General features: G+C 39.4%; 1 protein-coding gene across 1 annotated transcript in view; it reads right to left on the bottom strand.

Annotated features, from left to right (window-relative positions):
- Positions 1-19,880, bottom strand: part of SCFD2 (sec1 family domain containing 2) — a 190,987-nt gene that overhangs the window by 13,937 nt on the left and 157,170 nt on the right. Inside the window, exon 6 of the mRNA XM_027735944.2 lies at positions 1,420-1,565. Coding sequence (XP_027591745.2) covers positions 1,420-1,565 — 146 coding nt within the window. The remainder of the gene's footprint in view (positions 1-1,419; positions 1,566-19,880) is intronic.

Raw genomic sequence — 19,880 nt, forward strand, 5'->3', positions numbered from 1 at the left:
AAAAATACTCTCTTGCATGGTCACCACATGAACTGCCTTGATAACCTGATGAAAACATCTGTCATTTTATGTAAGACATACAAACTTCAGTGCTATGAAAACTCCTTCTAAGACCTTTTTGTGAGTCTTAAGAAGAAATGGAGCCTTCTCAGCTTCTAACAGATGAAGCAAAAAAGTGTGTATAAGCTAAACCCAGTCCCACAGCACTAGGTAGAGCTGGGAATGTGTATGGTCATAGGATGGGCACTACTTCTTCAGAGGAGCTAAACTAATTGCACACAACCCATGCATTTAACACCTGCCAGTCAACAGAGAGGCCCATTGGTAGAGAGCTGTGTGTATGATGGACAATCACATACTGCCTGCTTATTTCTACTATTATAAACCTCCTGGACTTCCCTCAGCAGAAGGTTCGTCCTATTCAAGCAATTAAATTGATCGCATGGTCAGATTAAGGGGCTGCAAAGTGTTAATATATCCCTGTGTTACAGCACTTATCCCTAAGCAGACAACCTGGATTATATGCAAAGAACATACTGATTCTAACTACACCTTCAGGAAACCTTTCTTATCATCTCACTGCCTCCACACTGAACGGTATTAAATGTTCAACAATTTTCCCCATTTTGGACACCAGATTGGTCCTACCTGTTAGGAGACTTCAGGAACAGGTTTTCTCCACCTTAGATTTCCAGCAACATTTTGCAACAGTCATGATTACTGTTCTTACAAAGCAACAGTTAATTTGAAATACATCCCTTTGATGGCCCACAGCACTGTTATGAGTTTGGAAGGATTTTTTTCTGGCTCAAGGCTAGAATCAAGTTTTATGGTCTCTCTCTAAATCCCTGCTTTCTGTTGTAAAACTCTATTTTTAACTGAAATAGGTAAAACACTTTGGGAGAGACAAAGAAAAAAATTGTCTATTAATCTTGATGACCTAAAGTAATATCACAGTTCATGTGTTCCTATTTTAGAAACAGAAGCTGCATTTGTCACCTATTTACAAATGGGTCTCCCTCTCACACTCATAGCGATGGAAGAGAAAATACATGGGAATATTGTTGCTGTATGGATGTGGAAATCCTGTTTTGCTACGTCATGATAGGTCTTAGTCAAGAACCACCTACATCCAGCCCTGCATTTCACAGGCATTTTTTGTCGTATCACAGTGCTGCAGAGTAGAGATCAAATTTCTTCCTCAGATAAGTAATTGTTGACATTGACATGGATATGTTTAAGTTTGGACAAAGGACTTGAGGAAATTCTTGATGATTAGGTCAATTATAAAATCTATACTTAAATCCCTTTTACGTGGGCAGAATGCATATAGTATTAGCACATCAACAAAATTAGTGCTGTGATTTTGACAGTATGCTAGAGAAATAACATACACAGGGAAAAGAAAGATCCACTTGCCTGGTGGGTGTTGCTGCCAGGATTACGTATGGAATTAAACTGTTTCATGTGCATTCGAACTCTTGTAATATCCCTGAGGGACTGAAAGATACTATCCACTGCATCTGTGGCTTTCTGAGATGTCAGGTTCAGTAAGGAGTCACAGCCTAAAGAAATAAACAAACACGCAGCTCAGTGAGTGAAAAACTTTCACGTGTTTTGATAATAAGCAGTAAGAAAAGGATAATTGGGAGGGAATTTTTAATTAGTTTCATCATGTTATATTCCAGAAACTCAGGGGCTTGTTAGATAGCATGTCCTCAGCGTGGCACAAGCTAAGCAAGAAAACAAAAATCCTAGACAGCACGCAAAGGGAACAGCACCTCTTTAACATTTGTAACCTCAATCACACAGTATTTTTGTCAGCATAGGGTATGTTTTGCTCTCCACAGCAAACAAAAGGGCCTATGCTAGCAGGCCCCAAAGAAGAGTCCCCCACTATGTGGAAAGGAGCCAGATGGTTTGCAGATCTCCTTGGGCAAAACAGTCATGAAGAGGGAAAGTGCTCCTCAGGCATCATACCTGGGCTCTCGCTGGCATCCTGCTGACTCCAAAGACATTTCCTACCTTTGCAACAAGAAAAATGGGAAGAGTTTGTGCTAAATACAGCAGAAATGACAGCCACACATTGGGAAAGAGCTGTATTACCACAAAAAAGCCTTTATCCCTCAAAGTGGCACAGTTACTACTTTTAATATATTTTATCAAAGCACTTCTGCTAAGGTATAATGCTTATGGCCAATGATGCCAAACTCCAATTACAGGATGATGTAAAAGGTCCATCCATGTGGCCAGGCAGTGCCTTGGCGAAGAGAAATTATTAGTCTTGACTCTATCCCCCTCACCATGGGACCTATATTGATTGCACAAAAGCATTGAAAAAATGCTTTCTCAGCTGATCTGCTGATAAGAATTATCCAAGTGAGAGATAAGTGGGTCACCTGCTATTTTATGCCATTGTAGCCCACAAAGCAATGAAGTGAGCACGAACTGGACCTCAATGACTTCCATGTTATAATTCTAAGGCAGACACTCACATATTTTTGGACTTGAAATTAGTAAATTTTTTTAATGAGTGGAAAATAACTTAGAGGAATACTTTTGTTTAATGTATGTGAAAGATCTGCATGCTCTGATACTCTGACCAAAATTCATTTCAAATCCACTTGTCACTTCTCACTTCCGGAACTGCAGTGCAGTTTCCAGCAGACATGGTCTGCCTTTGTAGCTGGAAGCCCTAGCAATGCTCCTCACCTTGCCTGGCCCAGCTTTTTGTTACCGGGTCATTCTTCTCTTGTGCAATTTCTCGGTGAAGTACAGCCTCTGTAACATTACTCATTACTTGAACCTCATTGCCAGGAAAATGCTGTCTGGAGCTTGGGCTTTTCTTCACAGCTTGTGCTGACACATTCATGGGCTGGAGGAGGTCATGAAATCACTCACCCTCACCATGTGTTTCTCAGGCCACACCATTTCATTAACCAACACAACAGGTGCGTAAGCCTTAGTGCGCTGGGCTGTGTTCAACTCTGCCTTCTGGCAACACAGAGTGTATCTTGAGGAGCACCAGAGCAGAGAGTGGCCCAATGTTTCCAGTCCCCACATTGGAGTGCGGTGGTGGACGCGGTTTAGGACCCCAGGGGGGCACTGGAGTTGAAGATCCAGTCTGGCACCAGTTTAAGGCTGACCAGACAGAGGGAAAAGAGGTGTAATTTCAAAGGTTTCTCAAAAACGGCGCTTTCTTGGGACTTTCAATCAAGAAATATCATGTCCAGGGAAATTAAGGATCTCTTTTTCCAGTGGGACATCCAGTAATTCCTTTTTAAAATGTAAATTAAAGAATAAATTTTCTTTGCAATCCCTTATTGTTGAAATTAAAATCTCTGAAGGGTGCTGTCTACCTGTTGCACTGCAGTAGGGCTGTAGAGGGGAGCTGAGTTTCTTTTCAGCCTGGAGAACAACAGAAGCTTGTTCTGAACAAGTGGCAGGCCGCTACAAATCACCTCCCGTTCCCACCTTGCCCATGAATGGGGCTGTGCGGCATATGGAGAGCAGAACACAATCCCTCTTCTCTGCTCGCTTCCTGCTACCAAGAAATCTGCTCCTTTTACAACAGTGAAGAGGTGGAATACATTAGCTGCTGCACAGCTCATGTGCTAATTAAAACAACTCTTCCTGTTACTGTTTTTTCTTGGGAAGCTAAATGCCATTTGGAGAGCATGCTTCAATGAATTCCTTTGAATCCCAAGCCCTATTATATATGGGAAAAGGTGTTTAAGTGAAATTTATGGATTTCCTGTCAGACTTGAAGAAGCCCAGGTATGGGAAAAAAAAATCACCACTAACCTGTACAGGAGTAAAGATTTTAAAGCGTATATCTGAGATCTTGATGACATCCCAAGAAGAACACAACCTAGTTCTGAGATAAGTGGTGCTCAACCCCACTGATACTGCTTTTGTTCTGCTCCCATTCACTTGCGCTGAATTTGAGGAAAACGAGACTGTCAGGAGCTGCATTCAGTGCCTACCAGGATGAGATACTGGTCCTTATTTTTTACCTACTTTTGAACTTTTTCATCAGAGAAAGTACATCTCCTCTTAAGCTACACATTTGCACAACCATTAGTACCACAACTAACCCATTCTCACAAGAAGCTTGGAAAAAGAAGAATGAATGGAGATGCTCTGCTCTACAGTATGGAGTGGCCCAGAAACCAAACAGGACCGGTTTTTCTACTTATTTCTGAAACTGGAAGGAAGATGCTTTAAGAAGAGGACACAGACATTGTGAACTAACGAGATCTATAATTACAGAGTGGCACGTGACTGATTATTCCCCTCCTCCATCCAAATGTAACAAATGAGAACTACGGACCTGTCCTTAGTGTCTTGGTACATGGTCCAGGCATTATAAATAAACTCGTCCTTTCTCTAAAGCAGTATGATAATTATTAACACTTTGTGAAGGACTTTGATAATTCTGAGGGATAACACATGTAGGACTCCAAGGGCATTTCAGCACATATCTGATGTTTATTATATAGGGACACATCCTGTGAGCTCTGGAGCTCACTGGGAAGGGACAGCAAGAGCCAGTGATGTGCTTGGAAACGTTCTTGCCATCAAATCTTTGAACCCTCTTCTGGAAACCACTCTGGTGTGCAGGGGATGCACAGCCCACATGGCTAAGTACTTTGCTGGATCACAAGCTCTAAAGCTGCACATGTAAAAATCTGGCCACTTAACTGTGTGATTAAATATGGCTTTAAGAGCTACTTTTGGAGAGTAATATTTTTTTTTTTTAATTTTGGCCTTAATATCTGTCCTTTGGATGTTTCTATTTTACAGGAATATTTTATTGCCTTCTTCTTGCCAAAATCCAACAGCACAACATGTAATACCAACTTTTATGAAGCGCTGCAAGCTTAGTACTGCAGGTTCTCATGTTACATGAAATTAAACCTGTCAATTCAGCGAACAATTACAGTGGAAAACTAAGGCACTTACTAGAATAAATTGCATAAATTAATTGCAGGAATATAAGTTAGGCTCAGATGTGCTTTCTGAGGTAAATTATTGTAACAAATTCATTAGGGAACCATTCAGTTGCTCCCTCAAGTTGTCCATATCTTAATTAAAAACTCATAGATGTTAATAAAGCCATAGTAAATGCTCTGTAAGTCTAATAAGACCTCCCAATAATGTTCTTGCAAGAACTCAGTAGAACTCCAGACTTCACTAAATACAGAGTTTTACGAGCATACCACCCCAGGACTTATACAATCAAATGTCCTCAGCCTTCTGCAAATTATTCTCAGATACCCTCCTTTTGTCTTCAGACTGGTGGATGCACTGTGGCAAGGACAGTTTTTTTCCCATCAAGAACTTTCTTGCTTCTTGTGCAACAGTCAACACCTTTCAGTGATGCTATAAAGCTTCACCCTTGGATCTGCTGCCTCACACCTACTCCACAAGGTACTCTAAGAGGTACCATGTATGTGAAGGACAAACAATGTGTGGGGACAAGGGATGAGGTTTGTGTCCAGGTAGCAGCCGGTGAACCAGTAAGTACTACTGGTACCAGTATGGCACAGCCTCCTTAACCAAAATAAGTCCATAGGAGTCTAGATGCTTTACCCACTCGGACTTGGAGGGGAACATCTGGAAAACATGGCAAGTTCTGTAAATGTCTTTATTTTTGTAAAACATTTCTTCTTTATGTTGATTACAATGAATCACATTTTTAAAACAACAAAGTAAAATAAGCCTTTCAGTATTTTTGTTTGAATTTTCCATCTTTGTTTTACCTTGGACAATGGAAATGAATATGACCAATGTTTTTTGCATTCACAGTCAAATTTGTTTGTATATCCCTCAAACTGCCAATTCAGGCTTGCAGACACGATTGGAAAATGCTTTCTTCTGAAAACAACAGTCTGACTGAGTATTTTTAAAAATGCATGGAACTGTTTCAACTCATAGTTCTAAGAATGTCGGTAATGGAGAAAATGTCTTAAAGATATTTTCTTTCCCAATTAAAGTTCTTTCCCAATTTAAGTTCTGAGCCAAACCAGCACTCACAGTATCCTTAAACTAGTGAAGGCAGCTTTATACAATAATGTAAATGTATAGAAGCATAAGATGACAAAACTAATAGTTGTAATCTATTTATCAGCTACTGAAACAAAACAATATTTTAAAAAGGAAGACAAAAATAAAGACATTCCAATGCTATGTGTAATTAATTATCTGTTCAAAAAAGCCTCTTCACCCAGCATGCTATAGCACAGGTGAAAAACCATCTGAAAACCAAAAAAGATAATGGGCATTTAGGCTGCATTCAATGGGCTATATTTAATGACAGAAAAAAATGATAGATTAGAATAATTACAATTTTAATTTCCCCTCTCTTATTCAAATTAACAATTACAGTACAACCCCTAAGTACCTTTTGCTTTAAATTTGCAATCATGCTCAGAATAATTCCCTTAAAAAGATGACATAGTTTACCTTCTAAAATTCAAATTAAACCATAAAAGCCAAAGCGCTAGAAGGTTGTTTTCCAAGGAAAGACTGGATGAAAAAGCTAAAGCCTATAGGTCAGTCCTGTATTAATCCACACTGTTATGACAGTTTTGATGCTAAGAGTAGGCAGAAATCCACTGTAACGAGGTTACGAAGTTCATGGTAGTAAGAAATGGACCTGTCAGATAAACACAAATGTAATATTTGAAATTTAAGAATGAAAATCTGAGAACTGACATACCAACCTTGACATACTTTATGCACTATTCAGCCAGCACCACATTACCCAATTGTAAGAGAAACTAAAGAAAGACTAAATGCCATGCTTAGTGTAATTATGACAGAACACAAAATCTATAACAATAAACTCTCTGATGTTTATCTATGACATTACAGTTTGTAGCCTAACTGCAATTTTAAAAGAAAAATATGTTGTTCAAGCTCACCATACTGACTCCTGAAATCCTGATTTCAGAAAGCATTCTGGCATGAAGTCCTACTGAAATTCATCCACAATACCCTCAATCTTATATTAGCATTCCAGCTTGCCAAGAAAGAGAAATCCTACTACTCTACTGTTTCTACAGGTAGACAATTCATTTTTAAATAAAATATGTAAAGTGATTGTAACCAAAAGTAACATCCAGCATAAGTGGTCATCATGGTAATTCCTCTGGTGATTTTTAGTTCAAATTCCAATTTAGTATCCTACAGGCCTGCCTTTTTCAAAACACAACTTGCTAACACTGCCAATGATACCTATATTCACAGTATATGTCAATCACACCAAAGATGAATATTTCCATTTCGTGCCTAAACTTCCAACAAAATTTGGAAAGTTTGTGGCCATGAAGTGGTAGATGGGTGATCTTGTAAATCACCATCCTGCAGCTCAGGCACAAGCTCAGCCCTGAAATTAGGAAGCTGAGGCCTTCACACTGGCATCAAGAGTTTTAGGGGGACGACACCACTTTTGCATGGAGTCCTACTGAGCTCAGTGCAGTCTCTGAGTGATGGCACTCTCCTGCACGCATTTAATTGCTGACTCACTCACACTTATGCCCATGTCCCCACTGGAAATAGTAACACTTGCTTTCACCTACTTGGTCATCTCTTCCAAGTCTCAGTCCCTTTGGACTGAGCTGACATGCACCCATAGGACTTCTGACTTAGCCAGCTACATGAGATACTGCTACTGCCTAAATAAAATCCTAACTCCAGGCTCAGTTTGGAGCAGGTTTGCTGATGGCAACAAGGACAACTTATTGTGGCCTGCCGAAAAAAGCTGACTAGAAGAGAAAGTCAAGTGGCGCATCTCTCAGGGACTACAGGCATTAGGAGGACAAAGGAAGGGTTCCCCTTCTTCTATAGTATCAAGCACTGCCAGTGCATTAGAAAGAACAATTTCCTACCTGGCAGATAGCACAAGACCTTCTCTCATCATTCCATCAGTAGCACAAGATCCATGACATGCTGTGCCTCCCCAAATGTAGCACAAAGCTGCCTATGGTGTGAAAATATTTATGATGCTGAAAAGCAGAGAAACATGGTTTGTGGTGCTCTGCTGGAGACCAGGGGTTGTACTGGGAAAGAACCATATTATACTTTTTTTTTTTTGTTCCTCATGCTATTTCTCCTGAAAATGGACATTAACACTGGACACCAAGGTGGAATATGAGGATAAAACAGGATAAGGGCAAAACAGCTGTTCTTTTATCCTGCAAGTGAGGATAATTGAAACATAACAATTTTCAGAGAATAAACAGAAATATTTATGGTAAAGGGCTTCATCGCATAACACAAAGAAAAACTTTTTACAACATAATATTGATGGCAACAGCCACAATTCTCCACACTGAAATGAGAAAATCTACTTTAATGGCAACCTGCCACATTGCAAGCCATACGTGATGGGGGCAAAAGGGCTAGAAACAGGAACACTGAAAATTTCTGCATTCACACCATTCACTTGTCCCTCACTGGAGTAATTTTGTTTTTCTACTGTCAGTGGTGCACACAAAGAAAGGGCTACATCTCCCTGGTGCCCTGGCCTCATTGAGGGACACCTCCAGCAAGGGGCTGAAGCTGTAGGAGAGCTGCAAAGAAGCTGTGTGTGAGTCCCCCGGTTGGTCACATGTGCTACCTAGGCCAGGCGTGTATACAGGGCACAGATGTCCATATTCTGCAAGCAAACGAGAAGTTACACTGAAGCACAGCCCTCTTGAGCCCTTCCATCACAATCAACAGAGATCATGGCAAGGACCATGTGTGGTTTAATCTATGCACAGCATCTACTCTCTGTTACCAGCTCAACTGTATTGCTTGCTGTGCAAACAACAGACCCTCTGGAGGAAAACCCCTGTCCCTAGTGAGTTCCTGTATCTCTTGACCTACTGAATAAATGGCCTAATATGATGATATTTTGTTTCAGATCTTTCCCTGCAGAATACACAGCAAAAAACTGCCACCATTGGTACAATTAAAGCACAATGTTGTACACGTGGGCTTGGGATGCCTGAGTCAATTTTTGAAGCTATGAATCATGAACAATACAATTCCTGCACAAAAGCAAGCTGTATTGTCTGTTACCTACCAGAGTTCGATATTAGAATGCTTTTTTGTATTTAGGTAAAAAGGTACATGATAATTTAGCCTACAGCATATGTGATTATGTTATTTGGAATAAGCATTATGTCTCTGATAAGATTAGGAAGACCATATTTTGCAGAGGCATTTGCTCTTCATGAATCTCATGGAAATATTTAAGCAAAATCGGTATTGCATTTGGAGTCGGAAATAAACCAGGAGAGGTCTTGGTAAATTTCTCTCTTCAGCTTCGGTTTAAGTGGTTGTTTATATTTTTCATCACCTGCTGGAAAACTATTTTGTTTTAAATCATTGCTGACTCAAAAGATGACTCCTCTTTTTTTGGCAATTTCACATCTCAGTGAGGATAGCATCCTATAAAAAGTACCTTCACAGAGATTTTTTTCTTCATGAAAGCAAAAATGATTTAAAAGTCGTCCTATGTTCATCTACTTATAATCCACTGAAGCCGCACTGCACTTTGCAGAGATCCTAAGAGCACAGCCCAGTCCAAACACCTAAAAATCTGTGGATGAACAAGGAAAGGCAAGCCAGTAAAAAGCATGGGCAGAAAGAACAATAATAATCCAATAAAAAATGCAAGTTAGAAAGAAAGCACAGCATGAATTATCCCACTTTATGTTAATTTTTTAATTGAAACTACTGTTATAGAGGAGACAAGACATAGGCAGCATAAAGCATACTTTGGGTGAAAAGCAAAATAAAAGAAGTGACACTGTGGAAAGGATCCAAAGAGAAGAGAAGGAACTCAACTGCGGGAAGATGGACCAACATGGTGCTAATTTTTTCCAAAGGACGAACACCACCATGTGCCAAAGGACCAATGCCCTTCCTCTGAGTACATGGCCACTACCAAGGCATGGCAGATCCCTGACTATGAATAACATAAAATTACACAATTTATGCTAATTTTTATTCTTTTTGTTGTTCTATTAACTGTAAAGCACACTGTAGTGCAGATGTCAAGTATCAGTCAATGAAGAAAATGATCAGCAGTGCAAGGCTCAAGTTCATGTACAGAGGCAGGAAATATCCCAGAGTATTAAGTGGAATGTACTCATATTTATAAAACAGATAATAATTCATAATATGTGCAATAGATAAAAAAATATGCTGGCAGAGGTCTCAGTTTAGCAGAAAACATGAACACACATTCAACTTAGAAGGTGTGACAGGATGGAGTTAGGGCAGTGGTTAAGTGCCTTGTTGAATTAGGGTTAAACTCTCTAGTTTAAATTCAGAAAGAATTGTGCTATTTTAACTAAGAAACAATTGAATGGCTTGTGGAATTGGTCTAGAATGTTTCTCAAGCACTCAAGAATTAGGATTTTTTTGTCTTTAAAACAAATTGAAAACATATGAGTTGATGGAAACACAGTTTTTAAAAGGGCCTTGAAGAAACAGTAACTGACAGAAAGTGCCTGCTATCTGTACTCATTTGCATTTAGTATAAATTCTTAATGTTTTCAGGAAAGAGAAATAATGAAAAACACTAGTAATCTTGCAGTCAAGTTTCAACATCTGTTTATTTATTGTGACCAAAAGAACAAGGATAACATGATTTACGCTTCAAGCACATGGCAGAAGCATAGGGATTTTTTTCTTTAAGTTGTGCCTGCCTAAGAATTAAAGAAGACATGCAATTTCAGGATCAACTGGATTTTTTTTCTTGTTGATGTTGTTTAGGAGACAAAGACATTAGTAAGTGCAAGTAGCCAGTCAAATCTGACGAGCTGGCAGTTTTGCCACGAGGCTGATCTGTGGCAATCCAGTGCTGTTCACTACCCTGGGACTGGGCAGGTGCAGGGTGCTCGTACAATGCCAATTGTATAACTGCAATATAAACATTTATATATCTAAGTTAGTAGGAACTGAAATGATCAGCAGACACAGATGTGCTTCCATGGATATGTACCACATGTAATGAAGCCTGTGGAGGAGAGGAGGACAGTCCCCAGACTCCTACTATAACCATGTTTCATTTCAGATGGGGGAAATACTGACTAATTCTGCTTCAGAGTTTACATGAAAGCATGTTACTGAATAACAGAAGGCCACTCTAAAAACCTTTCCCTGTGCCATCGCTGTTTCGTGGACACCCTTCACTCATTCCTTCTCATTCCTCCTGCCATGAGAAGGCACCACACACACAGAAGGTGCTGCAGAGGACACACACAGTAGAGTGACTGAGTCCTACTCAGTGTTCCCACCAGAGCAGCCTTAATGTGCATCACTTCCACCCTCCCAACAGTGATGTGTGGCAGCGCTAGCAAGCCATGGGGCTCAGCAGCAGCAAATGTCACCTTGGAACTGAATCACTGTGGAGTAAGAAAATGTTTACATTTCCAAGAAATAAAAAATATTAAAGGAGAAAGCTTCCCCATACACTTTATTACTATGAGGTTTTTTTCTCAGATAATCAGTGTTGTTTACTGCAGATTCTGTGCAACATTACAGTCTTGGCCAATGTCATGGTGATGTTCCATGTCATTTTATTTGAGAAGTTTTTACCATCCCCAGATGTAAAACCACAACAGCTTCCATTATCTGTGATGTAATAATGTCTTACTTTCCTCATATTTGGGACCTTTCTCTCTTTTTTTTTTTTACTGTATTTTTATTTTTACATGAAAGGATTAGAAATTACACTATTCTATTTCCTCTCTTCACTGGGGCAGAACAGCCTCAATAACTGAAGGTAGAGCCTGGAAATTATTTAAGAGCAGTCTTTGTGCCATAAGAAGACTGCAGAAGGCAGCACCAAGCTCAAGCTCCTGGATCAAGCTCAATTTGTACTGCGGTGCAGCAACACACTATTTTCAGCTCCCAGGAAAAGCACCATCTCACAAGGATGATGCTTCACCCAAACTGACCAGGTTTGCCCATGGCAAGACTGGAATGCTGCATTTTCTGGGCACAGCTGTACTGCTTCCAGTTTCTGAACTGATGGGACTCATCCAGCTGTCCCTGCACAGAGCACTCAGCAAGCAATGATCCCTCTGCATTAGGTGGAATATCATGTTTAAGCTTCTATCCTGATCTCCCAGTCTTGAATTGTCTTATCACATCTTATTGTAACTCTGGGCACTCCCAGAAGTTTAATTAGGCCTTTTGTTGCTCAGAACATCACTTTTTTTGATTATTGGCCATTTAAAAATATTCTAAAGTGTGATTAATCTCTAACAATTAGCCATCTGAAAAGCAGAAATCTAGTCCACACTCATTATCTCATCCCAGGAAATCTCCTGGAAAGGCCAATCTATCTGCATTGACTATAGGTAGACTCTAGAAAGTTTCACCTGCTAACACCAAATTCTGTGAAATAATTCCCACTTTCAACCAAAGGCCGAAGTCATTAACGTGGAATAAACTAAAGCAATATAAATCTGAGATAAGAAAAAAGAAAAAGGATTAATCTGTAGACCAGAAGAACTATGACAAGCATAATAAGGCATGTGTTGTTCCTCTAAAGAACAACTATGAATAGATGCTACCATCAGCCCCCAGCGCATTTAAAGTCAGAAACGCTTACTCTGCAGATAAAAATAAACTGTTCTACTTTCTGCTTCCACCAACACTACAGAATGGAAAAAGTACAGAGATATCAGCTAGAATATATCTTATCCTGGGAATGGTAAATGGAATGCAATCCAATCCATTTGTGAGGAGTCTTTAATATGTATAATACCTGCCTAATTTATTTGGTTTCTTTTATATGTCTTTTTCACAGCTCCTCCAGAGTGCTGCACCAAAGTCAAAATTCAGGGTCTGGCCTTTGCAAAGACTGCCTCAAACAACTCTTGTAAACAAAGTGAAGGCAGAATGAGAACATCTCTAACCAAAATCCTGACAGAACAGAAAAGCAGTAGGATCCAAGGCTCCAATGTGTGCAGCCAAAATGGACACAGGTTGGTTTAAAAATCTGAGAGTGTTTTCACAGAGATAGAAGCCGGAGAAATGTATTTGCAGTTGTAAATTGAGCAAATTTGATATGAGTCACAATGGCTGTAAATATGCAACCCCCACAGAGCTGTTTGCAAGTCGTTTCTCTGCACATCCCCACTTGTATTCAATTGAAGATTGAATAAATGAGTAACTGCAGAACACCAAATACAGTAAATAAATGTAAGGAAAGAGGAAAAATGACACGGGCAACTACGGTCTAGTCACTTGCCTTTCAAATAGGCATAAAAGTTCAAGCAGATTTTGAAAAGAAAAAACAAGTGCTAAAAATGAACGAGGAAGGAGGATAAAAGCTGACAAATTCAGGTGATAACCAGACCTGCCACACATATTTCTGAGTGAGAAAACTGACTGTTCATCTGACAGAAGTCTGGTAGATGACTATTCTGATTTCAGTGAAACATTTGATACAATGCCACCTGGAGAATTAGCCTGGAGTGAAGAGATGGGACTTAATAAAAGAAATGTAAGGAACAGGCTAAAGAAGAGATAATGATGGCCTGGGATAGACAGTCCTAGCAACAATCCTTGAGGACCGGCCTTACTATGTTTATTGATGACTTCTGCACAAAAAGTAGGAGTGTTGATGACAAAACTATGAGGTACTGTCAAAGGTAGTAGGAGTCTGAAATATACAACATATAAGTCCTGAAGCAAGAGAAATGAGAGAAATGAGACAAAGGAGATGAGCACACAATACAAAATGAGACAAACCTCACCAAGGCCATCAACTTAGTGGGCCATAATAGGAAATCTCTCCATCAGCTGGGACTCTGCAATCAAAAGCAACAGGAAGAGAAGAATCTAGGTGGTATTAGTTGATTCTAGGAGTGACTCTGGGCTACTAGCACTGCATGAGACATGCAAACTCACCAGATAAGATACTTCCTGTAGATACACCGACATGCTAGTTCTGTCTTAAAAATGGTAAAACTGCAACAGAAACAATTCTGGTCACTGGTGTTCGAGACACTTGAATTCAAACTGCAACAGACTTAAAGAAGATATGTGAGCATGACTACAGAAATAAGAAATCATTTTTATCAGAAAAAATGGGGCTTGCTCAGGTCAGCAACAGGTAAATTGAAGATATGTAAGCTAGAAAGCAGAAAAAAGTATCCAACCACCAAAGGAACAAGGTCTTGAAAAAGCTTTTGTGTGAGAGTAGCTGGATGCAGCTGGAAATAAAAGCAGTTTCAAGACAGATTTTGATAAGTTTATAAATGAGATTATATGATATGTTTGCCTGGGAAGGAGCAGGGGGTCTGGTTTGGTGGTGAGGGAAGCACTTCCTTGCTCTGTCTTTCTACATACACTGGCGATCATTTAAAACATTTGTATTTCAGAGATTTAATATCACATCTAGGAGAAAAACCATACAATTGCTCAAACTCTCTATAAATGTTCCCGTAAATGCTAATGTAGGATTTTGACTATTAAAAGTGCAGCAATGTTTGGCAGCCGTTTTGAAAGCCTGGTTCAGTCTAGCTGCAGGCTGCCGGTGACCAGCTTCACCAGGCACATTTTTCTACCCTGACAAATAGCTCAGTGGATAGCTATGGGGCAGCTGTCTGAGAGGTTTACAACCCACTAATGACAAAGTGCTCAAAGCTGGGAATCAGTCTCTAATAGAAATGAAAATATTTTTCCTCTCAGAAAGTTATTACAATTCTCCTTCCTTCTCTCAAAACATAAATTTTGAGTAAGTTGCCTAGCCATCAGAAAAGACTGGTAGGACAGGAAAGCTATCAGAGAACACATGTGTAACTCTTTAACTTCCCTAATAAACCAAACTGCTTCTGCATTGAAGAAGTGTGGAAATGTCATGAGAGAGACAAAGTAATAAAATAGCCAAGGCTGAAAGGAAAGCAGAAAGCTAGAAAATAGTTGTATGTGATATGTTTCTAAAAGGCAGGAGAAGCAAGAGGTTTTGTGGTGTACATGGGTTAGCAAATGGGATTCTGTAGGATCTGCAATTTATTCTTGCAGTGAAGGACTTGTATCATGTATTTCTAGGCAGCATGGCAAGGCAAATTCCCTGCCTTACTATTAGAAAGCTTAGATGAATGGAGAGAAGGATGAAGCAGGGGATGTGTCTCTTAAAAAGTATATTTTAAATACCTTCTGCTGCCTGTACTCCAGAGAAAGAACAGGGAGGTGGCTTTTAGCAATTGCCTCATTCTACAGCCAGGGACATGCATTTTCTTGCTCCTCTGAAAGTCTGCTCCAGTTTGGGTGAGCTGTAAACCTCTGAAAGATCATTGCTCACACATGCTCAGCTAAGCCTTGCTGTTTTTTCACCATTAAGATGTCTGAGGATGCTCTTGCCAAACATATTCCAGTCTTTCACAGGACATAGTGCTAACAGAGCAGTCCATCCATCATCGTTAAAGGGCAGCAAGCTGTGATCTGTTACTTCCCAGCCTCTAACTGATCAGACGGCAAAAATTGTGTCATTTTCACAAAACACTGCGAGCCTGCCCCATTTCCTAGGCTTTACCCAGACCAAGGCTGCTCAGCCACTGTGGTGGTGCCATGGGGTTAGCAGCTCCACTGCTGCAGCACGGAGCAGGCTACTAAGGGTGCCCAGGCAATGATGGGGCTCTGTCAAAAGATAAAGTCGGTATTGAAAATGAGTTGTAGAAAGATAATTTTTTGGTTTACATGTTTAGTAAGCTGTTAAACTACAAAGAATTTAACAAAAAACAACTATGATTGTCAATAAATTTGTGATGCTGACACATATTTATTTTATTAAACCTATTCCTTGCTAGGTTAGCTCCACAGAATTCAGCATCCTGTTTTTATAGAAAATTCAGGAAAAAGAGATTCATATTTGAGATGCCTAAAGGGCTCCAATCAAGCACTTCATATTTACTAAGAATGTAAACAAAATGACATGACCTGAGTAGGAATCATTTACTCCATACTTTTTGCAAAGGACAATAAACACATGGAAGGAATTACAGAAAGAGAGTCAGTAAAGAAGACTTGTTCATCAGAGAAATAGTTTGTATTAAAAAAAAAAGTGAGAAAAAGTAGGTAAGAACAGAAAAATGGGACAAGTGTGAGGAAGAGCACTCTTTTCTTTTGGTAAATATTTCTTGATGTTCTTGATGAACTTTTAAGAGCAGCTGCTGCAAGAATGTATGATCAGATGTCAGGAAGCAACAGTCCGTGTGTCATTTCCAAGGAAGGAATTTTATCAGGTTTGTTTTAGGGAGCCTTAAAATACTATAAAGGGAAAAAAAAAAACCCCACAAAAAAATTTTAAAAAATAGCTGATGATTAGAGACCCACAAAACATAGAAATTACCAGGAACATGGGACCTAATATGGATGAGGTTTATTATGAAGCATTGCAGAGGAATCAGAGGCAGAGTACCTAAGTCTACTTGTTAGTAAGCACTGTGGAGGAGATCAGGATGTGACTGGGCATTTTCTGCTGCTTGGAGATCCTACTCAACATGAGAAGTTCCCCAGTGAGAGTATCTGCTTTGCTGCCCTCAAGATGGAGAAGGCAGGAATGATCAGAATCAAAAACAATGTGTAAGCCACAAACAATACAAACGGGCTGAAAAGCCCAAATCCTTATGGTTCTGTGTGCTTTTCAGCTCCTTGGATTTTAGAGAGGACTCAGTGACTTATAGCTAGACTTTCAGATCAATGGGAAAACAGTTAGGGAGGACACATCAAATACTACCAGACGAAACCTTGGAAGACATGAGCAGCTGTGGGCAATTATGAACTCAGTTTTTTATTGGAGAATACTAATTTCGTTTAGCTGACAATCTTTTTGCTAGCTTGTAAGTTAGAGTGTTGTTGTTACATCTTTACAAGGAAAAAAATCCACACAAAGTTACTGAAAAAGCAGTGTTTGAAAGTGACATCATAAGGGTTATGTTAAAATGAGATTATCAGTAAACTTGAGCAGAAGTTTTAAGAAACAGAGACTCCAGGAATATTAGTCAGTTTAAACACAAGTTAATTAGCCTCAAAACATTGCACTAATGTGTTTTGGCTAATGAAGAGGAGGGAGACAAGGGTCTTGACTTGTACAGGAGAGCTCTGGAGAGCTCTGTGTGGCACAAGTGTCTTGCCTTTTCACACAAGAACCATGATTCAAGTGACCTGACTTGACAGACCCTTGTTGTTTTTATGGATACCTGCAAAATAGGCCACAACAGCCAGATTAATCAAAACAAAAAAGACTGAACTGGCACACAAAATAGCCTGAATCTTCCAGGGTGACTGGGAATCATAATGAAGCTTGAGCTGCTGCTGTCTTAGGTTCCTCTGCTTTGTGTTAAAACCAGCAATTAGTTTGCCTGGCTGTCACATGTAGCTTCAACAGCCACCACATTTACTTTACAAATTGGGAAGACCATCTGCAAACATCACATGTTTTTACAACAGGAATTTCACTGCCGAAACCTCTAGGAACTATTAAAAATATTCTTCTGAATGAGCTGCACTCTACTTCCAGTGAAAATGCATTTCATCCCTTGCTTCACCAGGAGAAACACTGAAGCAAAACTGAGTCCCATTGAAAATCTCATTACAGTTGTGTTAATACGTCAGAGATATTGGAATTGTATTTTACTCCCAGTATATTCTCAACTAGCAATCAAAAATGTTATGATAGATGTCAGCAAGACAGGCCTCCAGATTAATTAAATCTTTCCATCTTTAAGCACCAAGTTTAACTTGTTTTTCTTAAGAGAACTACCAGGAGGTCAGACTGCAGTATGGGTGCAGCTCTGAATGCCCAGAGCTGATCGCTCAGTGCTACACTGTGAATAGCTAATTAAACCTCTTTGTATCAATGGCTACAGCCTGGTCTACCTAGACAGGTAGACAGATGTATTTAACCAATGGATCATACACTAAATATCAGATCAGAGAGCTAGACACACACCAAAATAGGTGGTGGGTCAAATTCTTCTGAAGAGTACACCTGATCCCTCTGGATCATTCAGGAGTGATAGTCCAATGATAATACATAGGAGCCATTGTCATAAAAAACTTTGGCTTTTTTTTTAAAGGCAAGATTTCTTCCTTTCATTTTAAGGCCCATCTGTTATAAGATGATGGGTGCACTATTTCTGCTTTGGTCAGTCTATTATGATGTAACCAGGCCAATGAATTACATTAGTATTAAAGTTCACTACACTGTATTAAGGTATGTAATATCACTGCTTTAAGGTATAATTTCAGTTCAAAGTTATATACATAATTTCAGTTCAAAGTTATATACATAAGATACTCTAAACAACCCTGAAACAGAGCCTAAAGTCTCATTTGCCAACAAACTCCGAAAGGCTCACACGTTCTTCACTGTTGGAATCACTTCTCAACAGTGACAGCCTTTGTATCTCCACCTCCAGATTGCATCTTAACCATCCAATAACTGCAACAACTGCTCAGCTATTAAGTGACTTAAAACAACACTGAACACATTTTAATCATCCTTTCAGGGCAGTTAGCAGCTACAAGTAAGAAAGGGATAATTGTGTGGTGTGATCAGACAGCTCTTGGCAAAGTATAAGTAAAGGCTGTTTGGTCACTGCTTCGGTAGAGGCAGCTCAGGCTTTCCCAAAGGCCCCTTCTCTTCTTTCTTTAGAGAAAACCTCTGGTAATTCAATACTGCAATATCTTTCAAATCAAAGGAGTTAAGCCAATTGCTCTGACAGACTTCTAGGAGATTCCCTACCCTAAGGACGAAAGCATGAATTTTAGCACATGTCAGTGTGAAAAAGCTACTTCAAAGAAACAGCAATACAACCCACAATTCTATAGACTACTTAAAAAGATCCCTCCACACATTCATTAGACTGAAAAGGGCTATGCCATTGTATACAACCGCTCCGGGCCTTAACACTGCCTTCTGGCCTCTGATGTTCAAGGCATGGCCTCAGGGAAAACAGAAAAATTTAGAAAGGAGCAGCAGACTTTTTAAAGGTAGCTGTCTACTCAGTCATCCTCCCTTGGGTAATAGCATGAGTCTCATCAACTTCTATTTGCTACTTACAAAGAGGTTTTGCAACTGAGAGGCTAACTAACTGAAAAAAAAAATTACAAAGAACCATGAACTGTGTTTAGTAATGTAGAAAAGAGCTAGAAGAGATCATTTGAAGAAAGCTGGTTAACACACTGACCACAGGCAATTATCTACTAGTTGGTAGTGTTTCAGCATATACTCATTTGTGCTTTTAACAAATTAAAGAGCTTTCTCAAGTTAAGAACTTAAATTTGTCAAATTGTGTTGCATCATTTCAAGAGCTTTTTTTTCCACTTGCCATCAAGTTTACTGATGCAGCATATCTAGCATTAAATCTATGTCGGCTGAAAAGAGGTCAGCACTGTGCATGCTCATTTTTAATGCTTATAAATCTACCTGGTAAGAGAGCTTGGGATTTGATTGTTGATTCCCAATGCTTGAGCCTAAACATTTTAGAAATCAAATTAAGATAAGGCTTTTGTCACGTTACTACACACCCCACCCTCCGACAATGTTTATTTCTAATATACCTATATCTATATTTACCACATCTATTATCTTTAAAATACTTTATGCAAAACAAGTTCTATACTAAAAAACTTATGCTACTAAAACTCCAAGCTTAAGAACATCTAACAGATCTAGATTATATTGAAAAAAAAATCACACAATTGACCTAGAACAGACATTTGGTGGTGTATCACTTCAGTTACCCATGTATGACCATGCTTAAAAGCTAGTTGTGTGTTCCATTAAAAAATGCATGTAGAGAAGCTGCAAAGTAATTCTGACTCACTTTCTAAAGTACCTTTATGGTATAGGCATG

The sequence above is a fragment of the Pipra filicauda genome, unplaced genomic scaffold, assembly GCF_003945595.2.
Source record: "Pipra filicauda isolate LSUMZ 115617 unplaced genomic scaffold, ASM394559v2 scaffold116_size3395265_pilon, whole genome shotgun sequence".
Classification (NCBI taxonomy): Eukaryota; Metazoa; Chordata; class Aves; order Passeriformes; family Pipridae; genus Pipra; species Pipra filicauda.